Below are 13,542 nucleotides of genomic sequence, written 5' to 3'. Positions count from 1 at the left end.
TGGCACGGTCTCTTCTTCTCTTTCCCCAAATCAGCTGCATCTGTCGAGACAAGGAGCAGGGAACTGAGGCAATTACACAGTAATTCCAAGGGAAATTCAGTGTTGCTTTTCACAGGTTGCGAAACGAAGTTTGGACAAAATGAGTTATTTCAATGAGCGTTTTTGACGCACTTAACCTCACTCTGTTCGGCCAGCACCATGCACAGAAGGAGGGGGCGATGCTCTCAACACTGTGGACTTTCCTGGCTTTCTAATTGCATCTCTCCTTTGGAAGCTGTCTCGGAAGGAACTGGTGATGTAATGAATCCGTGAAACGGAGACTCAGATGTGGAGCAAGAGTGACTAGGTGAGAGGAGAGAGCAAAGGACGCGGGAAGCCCTTTGGAGATGAAGAACAGTTTTTCTACCTTTGCACAGGGCAGCACAGCTAATGTGTAGTTCTCGATTAGACCAGAGTGCAAGAGACAGCCAAGAAATACCACTGTTATTCCAGTACTCAATCTTGTGCATTTTGAAATTTAAAAAAAATTATTATTATTTGTTAGTGTGTGTACAGCACATGTATGATAGATGACTGTTGGCATGCATGCTGTAACACGTGTGGAGAACCAGTTCTCTCCTTCTACCTTTTCTTGGGCCTATAGATTATTGGGCTTTTGTGGCAAATACCTTTACCTACTGAGCCATGCTGCTGGCCCAGGGGTTATTGTTTTTTAATTAATTGCATTTTAGAGCAGTTTTTGGTTCATAGAAGAATGGAATAGGAAGTACAGAATCCCCACATATCAATGTCCCGACTCCCAGTATCCAATGAAACATTTTTGTGTGTTTGAATACTTGTGCCTAGCTAGTAGCACTGTTGGGGGAAATTGTGGAACCTTTGGAAAGTGGGGGCTAGCTGGAGGAAATGAATTACCTGGAGGGGACATAGGCCCTCTAGGTCTTGGCCAGACCCCAGTTTGGGCCTGTGCTTTCTACGCCTTTGCTAACTCTGATGTGAGCAAGCAGCCTCATGCTCCCACTGTCGTGGACAGGAGCTCACCCTGCTAGTAGGCTTTCTCTGTCATGATGAACAGTATACCCCAAACCAAGACTAGATCCCTTTGCCTTAGGTTGTTCCTGCTACAGAATACCTGCCACCATCAACGTCCCTAACAGAACAGCACAGGTGCTAGCCAACCACCACCGACATGTCACAATGCTACTCAAAGCCAGAGTTGACCCTAAAGTTTTATTCTTGGTGTTATACATTCTTCTGCCTTTTTTTTGGGGGGTGGGGCGCTGGTTTTGAGAGAGGATTTCTCTTTCCAGGAGCCTTCCTGGAACTCACTTTGTAGACCAGGTTGGCCTCGAACTCACAGAGATCTGCTTGTCTTTGCCTCCCAAGTACTGGGATTAAAGGCGTGTGCCACTACTGCCTGGCTGGTGTCATTCATTCTTTTTTTTTTTAAATATTTATTTATTTATCATGTATACAATATTCTGTCTGTCTGTGTGTATGTCTGCTGGCCAGAAGAGGGCACCAGACCTCATTACAGATGGTTGTGAGCCACCATGTGGTTGCCGGGAATTGAACTCAGGACCTTTGGAAGAGCAGGCAATGCTCTTAACCACAGAGCCATCTCTCCAGCCTCTGGTGTCATACATTCTATGGGCTTGGCATAGACTGTTTTGCATGCTATTGCCATGATATTGTCATACTGAATTAGTTCCACTTCCCTAAAAGCTTCTGTGCTCTATCTATAGATCCTTCCCTCTTGACAAGCAGCTCTGGAGTTAATAGTATCACAGGAAACCAGGGCTTTAGTAACAATGGTTTTAACTTTTTTCCTTCCCTCCCCCTCTTCCCCCTGCCTCTATCCCCCGTATTAAGGGATGAACCTAGGAGCTCACTTATGCTGGGCAATCTCATTCTTCTCTTTCTTAAGTATATCTAGTTCTGTGGAAGGGAAGCCTGGGGATTGGTAAGGAAGCCTTAGGTTCTGTGTGTGCCAAGCATATGCCGAAGAGCAAAGGAAGAAAGATGGTGAACAACCAGGTTGTTGACATTAGAGAGGGAGCCTTTGGGAGGCGGTCAGGTCATGAGGATGGGAACTCTCATAAGTGGCATTAGTGCCCTCATAGAAGAGACCACTGAGAGTTGAGATCTTTTGTCACTTGAAGATGTAAGCAAGAAGCCAAAGAGAAGAGTGTCCCAACCAGAAGCCAATCATCCTGGCTGATCAGATCCCATAACTGTAGGAAGTGAATGCCTATTGTTTATAAGTCACCTTATTTATGGTGTTTTGTTACAAGCAGTCTCAGCTGGAGTAAGATGCTAGGTATGTAGAGACCATGTGTGCTTCAGTGAGAAGGGACCTGGCCTGTTCTTCTGCCTTACCAGTCCCCAGGCTAGAAGTATTTAAGATCTTGGGAGAGTTTCTTACTACCTGAGTGGCAGCTTGCTCATCTACAAAGTTAGACAAAGTCTTTGTTATTGTAGGGATACAGGAAACATTGAAATAGGATAGCTTACAATATTTTCCCTTTACTTGGTCATCAGGAAGGGAAAAACTGGGGTATGAACACCTTTATGGTAAAATGCAGGTAGATTCAGAGTAAACTAGTGGATCGAGGTGCATTCTGGAAAGTGAGGCTCTTAGCACAGCAGGGCACAGCAGGGCACAGCAGGGCACAGCAGGGACCGAAGGCTGAGCTCCCATCACAGATGGAACACTCTTCCACTTTGGCAAAGAGAAGTTACCGTATCCACGCCAGCAATGCCGATTGCCAATAACAGCTGTCTGTTAGGCAGCACCTACCCTATTCTCAACATTTCTTAGTGAAATTCTGTAAAGCTAGGCATTTCTTCAGAATGAAATGCCAGTTGACTAAAGCTGCCAATGCACACGGGGCTGACAGAAGCCCTCAGCCGGGAGCACTGTGCACATTCTGCGACTCTGTCTCAGCAATCTGCACAGGCCCCCGACGATTTATGTCTCCCCTAGGCTCTACCAGGTGTCTTTTACCTTGCACAGGTAATTCCTGAGAGTTAACTGTGCCTTCTTATTTCAGAGGATTCAGGAAGAAGATGACTACCAGCTGCAATCATTCAGTGACATTTTGCTGTTCTTCTCTCGGACTCCCCTTTATAAAGCTCTCCTGCCAGCAGCTTGCGGACACCTTTGCCTCCACCTTCCTGACTCTCGTGTGATAACATTTAATCGTTTGCCTTTCCAAAGACTCAACATCTTAACATCCAACATTTGCTGTAGGGGTGGGTGCTTATGTTGGAGTCAGCCATGGCAGTCCAGTTGCATTGTGTTGGCTTCCTCTTACTCTCCGTCCAGATGTGTTTAAAGAAAACCTGGCTGGATTTTCTTGCACATGTGGGAAGGCATAGGGATGAGTTTGTGAAGAGCACAGACATTTCTCTGCTACCGAGAGGCTGTTCTGGGAAGGCATGCTGCTAATATCCGGGCCTCAGATGCACACCTGTTTGCTATGCCATACTTTGCTTCCTTTCTGCTTTTTGAAACACAGAGAAGGGAAAATAAAGCCACAGGGAAGAATTCTTGGTGCTCCTAGTCTTTGCATCTTATCCCACTGAAGTTCTCAGATGGGATGAAGAAGGGGGAGGAACCAGGTCTTAGTGAGCATGTGGATTCCAAGGCGTATCTCAGCCCGAGTTCAATGCAAGTGCCAGTACAATTTGAAATAAAAGAATCCTCTCATGTAACTCATTTTATCCAGGGAATTGGATTTCCCCCCAAATTAATCCTTTACTAGCAACGAAAGGGCTGAGAGCACAGGCGCCGAGCTCTTAACTCACTTCCATCTGGCATGGCCATGTGAACACTTCGGTTGGCTTGCTTTTTTAATGAAGTGATTTTTAATGAAGCAAGCTGTGAATTTAATAGATACCTTAAAACAGCTTCTTTGTAACTAAGCGTTAAGTAACAAAACAACTGCCAAATTAGCCGCCCAAACCAAGAGGAAATCATAAGGCCAATCAACTGTAGGATCTGGGGTTGCTGCGGCCTCTGGCTGGCAGACCTGCCATCTGAATGGCTGGCAGAGTCAGGACGGTGCCACAAGGCCACACGGAGGCAGGCAGCCTAGTGGAAAGCCTGCCAAATGACCTTGCCAAAGGTCAAGGTGACGTGTGGCTAGCAACAGTTATAACAAGGGCAAGGGATCATCGCTACTGCTACTCTCATTATTGTCCATGCAAGGATACTCTTCTAGAGGTCCATTCACCTTGTGCTTATAGATTGGCCTCTCCAGCCTGACTGGGCACAAGAGGGAGGAAATCACTATAGCAGATAGCGGTAGTAAGACATGTATAAACAAAAGCCTTAAAGGTAGAAGAAGCCACCCAATCTCAATAAACAGGAGGCAGGCAATGCAAGCCAGTGGAAGAGCTGAGTGGCATAAGCAGCAGGCAAGCTGGGGAACTGGAAAGTGCGGGTCCCACCTGAAGATATTCAGACTCTAGTGAAAACTGAAGTTATCAACGTAATAAAAGAGTCTGACTGTAAGCTACAAGCCTCACTCCCTGGGCCACACCCACAGACTGCGAGGGGCAGCCAAGTTTGCTGGGGCTCCAAAAGCAACAGAATTCACCTGGGAATTTCCTCAAATCCGTTTATACCCTCTATGGCGTTATCCCCCAATTACCCCATTGCCACAGGGCTTGCTGATGGATACATGAAAGCAAAACTCTCTCCTTTTCAATTGGATGAATATTAAAAATGAAAACAAAACACAGTAAGAGCACAACATTGTTTCTACGTGTAGGCCTGACATATATGAATAAATGTATATGTTCACATACAATGTAAAAAATTAATACAGTATCCTACACATACACAAGTATTTAATATTTTTGCAAGATTTACTCGTTTTTATTTTATGTGTCTAAGTATTTTGCCTTCATGTATGTCTGTGTACTGTGTGTGTAGTGCCCACAGAGGCCAGAAGAAGGTGTTCAGTAACCAGAAACTCGAGTTATAGACTGTTGTGATCTGCCACATGAGTGCTGAGAATTGAGCCTGGTGTCTTGGAAGAGGACCGCTGTTGACTGCTGAGCCATCCCTCCAGCCCCAGAAGTAACTGAATATATTAAACAGCAAGCGGCAATGCATAAAGTAGTTTCTCCATGTGAGGCTTTCTCTGCTGTGGTTAGTGTTCTCTCTCTCTCTTTCTTTCTCTCTCTCTCTCTGTGTGGTTCTCTCTGCTTTGTGTGTAGTTCTCTATGTGTAGTTCTCTCTCTGTGTGTAGTTTCCCCTCTTCTGTGTGTAGTTTCTCCCTGCTGGGTAGCTGAAGATTACACTGAATCCAGAGAACACTTTAAAAACCATATTCCTACAGTATCTTAAAAGAAATAAAGTCACAATTAGAAAATTGATGAAAAATATCCTTAACCCTATTTCCCTAGTTTTATATTCATTTACTGTAGGTAGCTGATATGTTTGAAAACAGTCCTTAGTTTCAATTTAGCTAAATCTTTGACTCACAGGGAACAGCTTTTTAAACTGTTTTGTTAACTTTTTACCAGTTTTTAGGTCTGTGTAAAGGAAATAGAAACATGGAAACCTAACCACGCCCTCTGTGAACAACCACATCTCTCTGACAGAAGAAGACCAGACTCACACAGTCTTTTTACCACACCCCCACCATTCCTTGTTGTTTCCTTTCCATGGCCACATTGCTGAGCTGATCTCTAACTTCTGGGCGAACTTCTGATCTTAGTTTTCTGGGCAAAGGTGGCTATTATGCACAGATGTCCTAAGAATCTGTGGCAGATATTAGATCTTTAGGAACTGATGTTACCAGAAATCTGTTTGCACATACACATTGATATGGGCTTCCCTGGCAAAGCGGTCAATCAGAATCACTGTCATAGCAGTGTGCTGGAGCCCAGGCTGTGTGTGTGTGTGTGTGTGTGTGTGTGTGTGTGAGAGAGAGAGAGAGAGAGAGAGAGAGAGAGAGACAGAGACAGAGAGACAGAGACAGAGAGAGAGAGAGAGATCAGCTTGCTGTATCTTACTCTTTGTTAAAAAAGAATAGTTTCAGAATTCACCTCATCAAGAGAACCAAGGAAAATTAGAGGAGCAGGAAGGGGAACATCAACTTCCCAGGCGAGCCATCCAGTGGGTCCTCTTACAGTTAGTGCGTATTTATTCACTACATTCTAGTGGGCCATTATTGTGGGGAGTAATTCAATTTATAAACTGCCTCTGGGCACATTTTCATTGTCAACAAACTCACACCAGCTTGCTGAGGGCCGTGCTGGCTGTGAAGGTATGGGGTGCATGTGTTAGAACTGCCCCCTTTTCTATGTCTCCTATAGATTGACCATTTTCCTTTCTTTCAAATCATGCATGACTGGACACAGACTCATGAGACTGCTTTTGCTGGACCACAGCAAAAATTCATCCACATCTGACTAAAGGAGACGACTGCTTTGTCACTCTCATGGGCCGAAACTAACTTGTTTTACTGGTTTGCTTTGCAGCAGGGAAATACGTAGGACATAACATTTGCAATGTGGACAGGTAGGCAAATTAGGCAAGAAGGCGAGATTAAGCATGCTCTCTGAAAGTGTGGTCTGTTCGTTGGGTTGGGAACCCAGAGCCTCCTGCATGCTAAGCAAGTGCTCTCCCATTGAACATTATTTAATCCAAGAACTTTTTTTTTTTTAAATAATAAGGACATTTAGCTTTATAGAGACCAAAAGATGCCATGGAAAGCCCCTCATCTACCCTCTTCCACAGTGAAGCAGAGGAACTGAGCAGACACACAGATGGCCACACAGATGGTCAGTGGCTAAGAGAGAGGAGGTGCCCAGGCTGGAGGTTCTAATAAAAACCAGCTATGGGTTTGGCCATTATGAGCAGAAACTCGCCCTCTGAGGGGAAAACATTTCACATCACAGCCTGTGTATAGACAACAGTCCTTGGCTCTGGACCTCCAATGAATGAGTAAGAGCTGGTGCAAAGTTCAGAAGAGAAGGTGAAAGAGGATGCCTCAGGGACGGGGAGTAAAGGGCAATGAAGGGCTGTGATGAATGCAGGGCTGAAGGGGCTTCCCAAAAGTGCAAATCTGAGATGCTGAAGTCATTGCAGCTAGTGTTAGCATCTCGTTGCTGACAAATAAAATTTACAAATGACTTCTAAAACTGCTTCCTCCAGCAACAAGAGCTGCTATTGTCACATTGATTTTAAAATTAAATGCTATAGAATTTTCTTGCTTTAATGAGAAGGCAGATCCGAGTGGTAAACAGAGTAATGATTAAAGCAATTAAGAGAATAAAAATGAGAACTAATGCGACAATACTCCTAATCCTTAACCCAAATGGGCAGCTTTGGCTGACAGACCAACAAGATGCATGCTCGTCTCTAGATGAGTTATTGAGACGCATTGGCCTCCACGAATATGCTGCCCTTTGGTAAGACTGGGAAAAGTCAATCAGCAATGTCACTTGTTTAAAAGTCTGCCTGCACCTGGTTCTCATTTGTTCTCCAGCTGAGAAACCAAAGACCACCTTTTATTGCTTGTGGTTAAACAACAAGTTCACTTCTCCATGGGATGATCAAACGGCCAGCCTCCCCCGTCCGTGAGGGTTTGCCTTTCACTTTCAACTTGTTCAATCATTGTTAACTCTGAAAACTCACAGTCCATCTGGGCGATGAAAATTTCACCACTGCTGCCTGCTTGGGTGAAGGTTTTGTAGGCGAGGCTCTAAATCTTTTTTTTTTTTTCTCCTTAATTGCATGCACTTTATTTTGTGAGTGAGGCTCTAAATCTTGTAGAGCACCTCACACATTCTCAAGGTCATCTGCCTTGTGGCCTTGTTTAATGGCAGTTGGCGACCATTTGGACAGTCAGCCTCGGACCCAACACTACAACTTTGAAGAGCCTCTGCATGTGGTATGCTCTCTGAGATGGCAGAGGATCATGGTGCGTTATTAAGAAACTGCAGTGTGAGCATGTGAGCGCACACCAGCAGCCCTCTCTTGGATTTTGGCCAGTCTGAAGATCTCCATAACGAAGACCATTGGGAAGGATCCATTTAAAAGCCTGATTTCCTCACCAGGGGGAAGCCAGCTCCCCTGGAGAGACTGCAATGGCAAATTGGGGAGATTCCAAAAGTTTCTGGAAAGGAGAAATAGACTTCTGTTCCCTTTTGCTATTGGACTTGGGAAATCTTTGTGCTCTCTATTTATTATTTCATTGCCTCTGTCTCTGCAGAGGGACTCTGACATGTTAGGGTCCTGAGAACCTGGTACAGGGCCAGATCCTGACAGGCAATCTCTGAATATGAATTTCTGAAAGTGGCTGTCAAGTGGCAAAATGGCTACAAAAGAGGTCGCTTGGTGCAGCCTTCACAGAAGCAGAGGTCGCTTGGTGCAGCCTTCACAGAAGCAGAGTCTGCTGGGGCCAGCCAGTAACTGTTGCGCCACTAGGGAGTTAAGTCACACACCGGGCTAGCTCCAGTTTAAGTCCTGATTAAAGTTTCAAGGTCAAAACCACAAGGACGTACACAGAACTTTCAGTGTCTCGACGTCAGCCTCTACTATACAGTCTCCAGGAAGGGCCTCTCGATTTCACGCTTGAGTTATGGTTGCAGTTTCCCTGGGATGCCTTGACGCAGACATACGATTCTCAGTATACCTGTACTACAAGCACTCTGCCTCATAATGCATTAAAATATTTACTGTTGCCAATACTGGGGCTTTAATTGACTAGCAGGATTTAGAGGGAGGAGAGAGGGCAGAAACACCGGAATAATCCCTCTTCTCCAGTGATTCTAAGACCAGCCCAGTCCCTAGGTCTCAAAGAAAATCCTGTGCTTCTGAAAACAGAAAGGAAAACATCCTGCTACTTTGGTGAATTGACAGCATCACCTCTTAAGAAAGGAAGTCCCAGCTTAAGGCAATTCACTGAAAAGCATCAGAAAGACCTTTGCTCACTCAAATATTTTCATGTTTCCTGATTCTAAGTGTTCTATCCTCGGTGATTGTTTAATCCTTACAGTGGTTCCAAGAGGTGAGATGACTTACCCAGGTGACAGAACTCAGGAAGTCTGGGTCTAATCCACCACTGTGCTACCCAGTTATCCTTTCTCAAGAAGACTTCTCGGGTATACAACCCTAATTCCCCTTTATGTGTTGCTTCAAGTTGGGGAGATGGTGTGCGGAGACGGGGTTTGATACGTATATTCATATCAAAGGTGTTAACAAATGGAGATCCTGTTCTCAACTTCCCCTTTCTCCTTACACTGAATTCTTCTTTCTTGTTTTACACAAGGTTTAACTGTAGCTGGCTCCTGAGTGAGATGGTAAGCTGTCCCTCTTGGCTTCTGTCTCTCTCTCTCTCTGTCTCTCTCCCCCCACCACCCCCCAGAGCTATTGCTGTGCTCCGGTGAAGGTCTACAGGATTTGTTTGTTTTTTTTTTTTTTTTTTTTTTTTGGTTTTTCAAGACAGAGTTTCTCTGTGGTTTTGGAGCCTGTCCTGGAACTAGGTCTTGTGGACCAGGCTGGTCTCGAACTCACAGAGATCCGCCTGCCTCTGCCTCCCAAGTGCTGGGATTAAAGGTGTGTGCCACCACCGCCCGGCTTGCTCTACAGGATTTGTGACTGGGCATAAAAGCAGACATTATCTGCTCATTACAGCTAAGTTTTCAGGATGTGCTCCACTTACTGACCTCCACCAACGGCCTGGGCTTGCGTTCGACTGCAAACCTGAAGTGGCAGAGCTCACAGTAGCTGGTATTGGAGGATGACAGCCAGTGCTCCAGGCAGCTCCGATGGATTGTACCCAAGGTCCCTGTACATTCACATGGAGAGAGCAAATCCTCTTGGCTGCTGCCCTCATGGCAGATCCTGCACATCGGCCGGTCATTGAAGGGGCTGCAAGAGAAAAAGGGATACCTACTGGTCACCGAGTGACAACCCACCGCCCTGTGGAGGGCCCTTGATCTGCATCATTTGGGCCCTCCCCAGGGGCAGTTGCTCAGAATACAAGCTGCGTTAAGCTCCCCTCCTTACAGATATATGTGTGCCTGAATATATTTCCTCTGGACACTGCTGACTCATGTTTTTTCATGTGTGATGTCAGAAGCCATTGAGCCTTAATGACTTGACCTGTTAATTTGTTGAATAGACAAATGATGATATGTTCATTTCTATCATTCTTTTCCTTTATCTGTTGAAATACTTTTAGGTATAAACATTACCTTCAACATGGTTACCTAGTAATGTGGTTTGGACAGGAACGTTAGGATTTATAATTGTTTTATAGGGCATGTTTTGGAAAATTTGGTCCCCTTGCATCTTCAGAGTGATGAAAGACTTGTTATCTCTGTGAGTTGATAGGTTGAAATATGCCTATATGTTTTAAAAATTTATGGTTTCTTTGCATGTGCATGTGTGTGTATATTTACGTGTGTGTGTGCACATGTATATATAGGCATACATTCCCATGTGTGTATGCTAGGGGCCAGAAGTTGATGCTGGGTGTCATCATGGATGTCGCTCTCCATCTACAAATTAAGGCAGGGTCTCTCTCTCTCTTGAACTCAGATCTAACAAATAGATAAACTAGTCTGTGTAGTCAGGCAGCTTGCTCTGGAGAGTTCCCTGTCTCCACCTCACAAGTGGAGGGATTAGAAGTGAGCAGTTACATCTGTTCAGCCTTGATGTGGATGCTGGGGATCCCAACTCCGGCCTGCATGTTTGTGTGGCAAGCGCATTATCCACTGAGCATCTCCCAGCCCACTTCTTTCTTTCCTATATTTTCCAGCACCAAATTTTTGTCTTGAACATAGAAAAAGCTCAGGCAAACCGCCAATCAAAAAATAAAATTATGGGCTAGGGAGACGGTTCCATGATTAAATTCACATGTTCTTGCAGAAGACATGAGTTCAATTCCCAGAATCCACATGGTGGCTTGCAACCATCTGTAACTCCAGTTCCAGGGGATTCAACATCCTCTTTTGACCTCTGTAGGTACCAGTCACACAAGTGGTATTTATACACATACATACAGGCAGGCAAAAGACTCACACATATAAAATATAATAAATCTACAAAAATCATTCATCACTATTTAGAACAAATTCTTTCAAAAAGCTTTTTAGAGCTGGGTGGTGGTGGTGCATGCCTGTAATCCCAGCACTTGGGAGGCAGAGGCAGGCAGGTCTCTGTGAGGTCTAGAAAGCAAGTTCTAGGATAGCCAGAGCTGTTACACAGATAAACCTGTCTTGAAATACCCAACACCCCCCCACCAAAAAAAAAAGCTTTTTAGGTTTTATGATTTAATTTTACATGTGTGAGTGTTTTGCTGGCAGGTAGTATGTACACCACACACATGCCTGGTGCTCACAGAAGCAAGAAAGGGGCATTGGATCCATGGAACCGGAGTTATGGATGATTCTGAGCCACCATGCGGTTGCCAGGAACAGAATCTGGTCCTCTGCAAGAGCAGTGAGTGTTTTTAACAGCTGAGTCATCTCTCCAGCCCCAAGAACAAATTCTTTTGAAATGACATCAACTGTAGTTTTTAGACAAAAAGCGTCATTTGAGTCAGATGAAGGTATACACAGGTTACCTTCATTTCTCTTTTCAATGCTACAGGAGAGTGAGAGCAGGAAGTAAACTGGCACCTGACTCGGAAGCAGCAGACTGAGCTGGGCACAGACAGGAGGTGCAGATGGCCCTCTGAGCTTGTGGAGACACTTCCTAGGATGCTGGAGACACTACACGGTCCTCTGAGTTCGTGGAGACACCCCTAGCATGCTGGAGACACTACAGGGCCCTCTGAGCTTGTGGAGACACTTCCTAGGATGCTGGAGACACTACACGGTCCTCTGAGCTTGTGGAGACACTTCCTAGGATGCTGGAGACACTACAGGGCCCTCTGAGCTTGTGGAGACACTTCCTAGGATGCTGGAGACACTACAGGGCCCTCTGAGCTTGTGGAGACACTCCCTAGGGGGCTGGAGTCACTACACTGCAAGGGAGTGGTGGATGTGTCCTACTAAGGTGGCCTCTAGAGTTCTGCATTCAAGGGGAAAAGCCACTCCCTCCTATTTTTTGAAGAGGGCATGGTACCATCGATGGTTCCCAGCTCTGCAATCTGGCTGCCTGGGCTCAAACCCAAGCTCGGGAGCTTACTTGTCAGACAGCTGTGAACAAGTAACTTCTTCTCGCCATACTTAAGTCTCCTGATCTCTAAAATGGGATCAAAAGTGAGAAAAGTTGGTCTGGAGCTGAGGCTTAGATCTGAAGGACCTCGAATGACCCAGGCTGTGGAAAGTCAAGTGACGCAGACCTCACCATGCAAGCCTAATGGAAATATCAAATTAAGATGACTTCAGTTTTCAACGAGAGGGGCCATCTGCCTCCATGACTGGCATTTTCAAAGAATGTTGTCATGGTGTGTGACAACCCAGGTTCCTTTCACACTTTTGCTTTCTTTCTCCCAAGTCCTCCAGAGAGGATGCTAACCTAGGTCCACGCCCCATTACTTTTTAGTGCTATCTCTGAACCAAATGGAAACAGCTATGGAAACGCTACTGATCGCCAAAGGCCTTTCTGGAAATGATCCTGAGAATAGACGAGAGTTAGAGGCGGGCAGGATCACCCTTTCACTTGTCCAGGAGACCTGTCCAGGCTCTGGGGAGAGGATGGTGAGAAGCTGACAGCTGGCTTTTGTCTCTTGGCCTCCTTTGTTTGTTTTGAATCTTATCAGGGAAAAACTGCAGTGTTTTGGTGTATACTAATGTGTGGCCCAGAAGTAGCTGAGACACACACACACACATACACACACACACACACACACACACACACACACACACACACACCCTACATACACACACAGACAGACAGAGCTCTCAGTTACACTGACACTCACAGTTTTCAAGTTACACCAACCAGCCTGCTCTTCTTGATTAAGCAAAGTGAGTGGTGCCTGCTAGAATGGCTGGTGCACATACTGCCATCCATCCTTGGTTCATAGGGGGCCAATGACATTTACCACCTCTTTCTGTTCTGAGCACTGGCCAACTGCTGGAAACTCTCCAAGAAGTGGGAAACATACACTACATATTTTTCTTTCTGTCTTCTGTGACAGCCACACATATTTTAAAGATTGACTTTGTTATTTTTAATAGTGTGTGTGTGTGTGTGTGTGTGTGTGCGTGTGTGTATGCACATGAGTACATGTGCCTAGAAAGGCCAAAGGTATTAGAGCCCCCCACCCCAACTGGAATTATAGGAGCCCGTGAGCTGCCTGGTTTAGGTGCTAGGAAACTAGAAGTTTTTTTTCCCCCCTGGAGGGAAAAAAAAAAACTGGAGAAGCCATGTACATGGTACACTAGGAGTCTGTAGCCCCCAGTCTGCCATGGGCAACAGCAGCATAAGAAGAAACCTTAGGGACAAGGAACTGGCCTGAATAAGGGGTCTCCAGGCTGTTTAGAGACCCCATTCTTCTTCACACAGGAAAACCAGCTGTGACAGCAGTTTACAGGCTGGCGTGTGCCTGGAGAGGGAGAGGC

The 13,542-nt window shown here is 45.5% G+C and overlaps 1 protein-coding gene across 2 annotated transcripts in view; it reads right to left on the bottom strand.

Moving 5' to 3' along the window:
- The window catches only part of LOC121440639 (E3 ubiquitin-protein ligase MARCHF3), a 146,000-nt gene that overhangs the window by 22,899 nt on the left and 109,559 nt on the right, over positions 1-13,542 (bottom strand). For both annotated transcript variants that reach the window (XM_041641424.1, XM_041641425.1), the window contains exon 3: positions 9,691-9,895. In XM_041641424.1, coding sequence (XP_041497358.1) covers positions 9,691-9,895 — 205 coding nt within the window. The remainder of the gene's footprint in view (positions 1-9,690; positions 9,896-13,542) is intronic.

Source organism: Microtus oregoni, unplaced genomic scaffold (assembly GCF_018167655.1).
Source record: "Microtus oregoni isolate MIOR12 unplaced genomic scaffold, Mior012 000069F_ref0000032, whole genome shotgun sequence".
NCBI lineage: Eukaryota > Metazoa > Chordata > Mammalia > Rodentia > Cricetidae > Microtus > Microtus oregoni.
The sequence above is the reverse complement of the archived record's forward strand: the minus strand, read 5'-3'. Positions and strand labels throughout refer to the sequence as shown.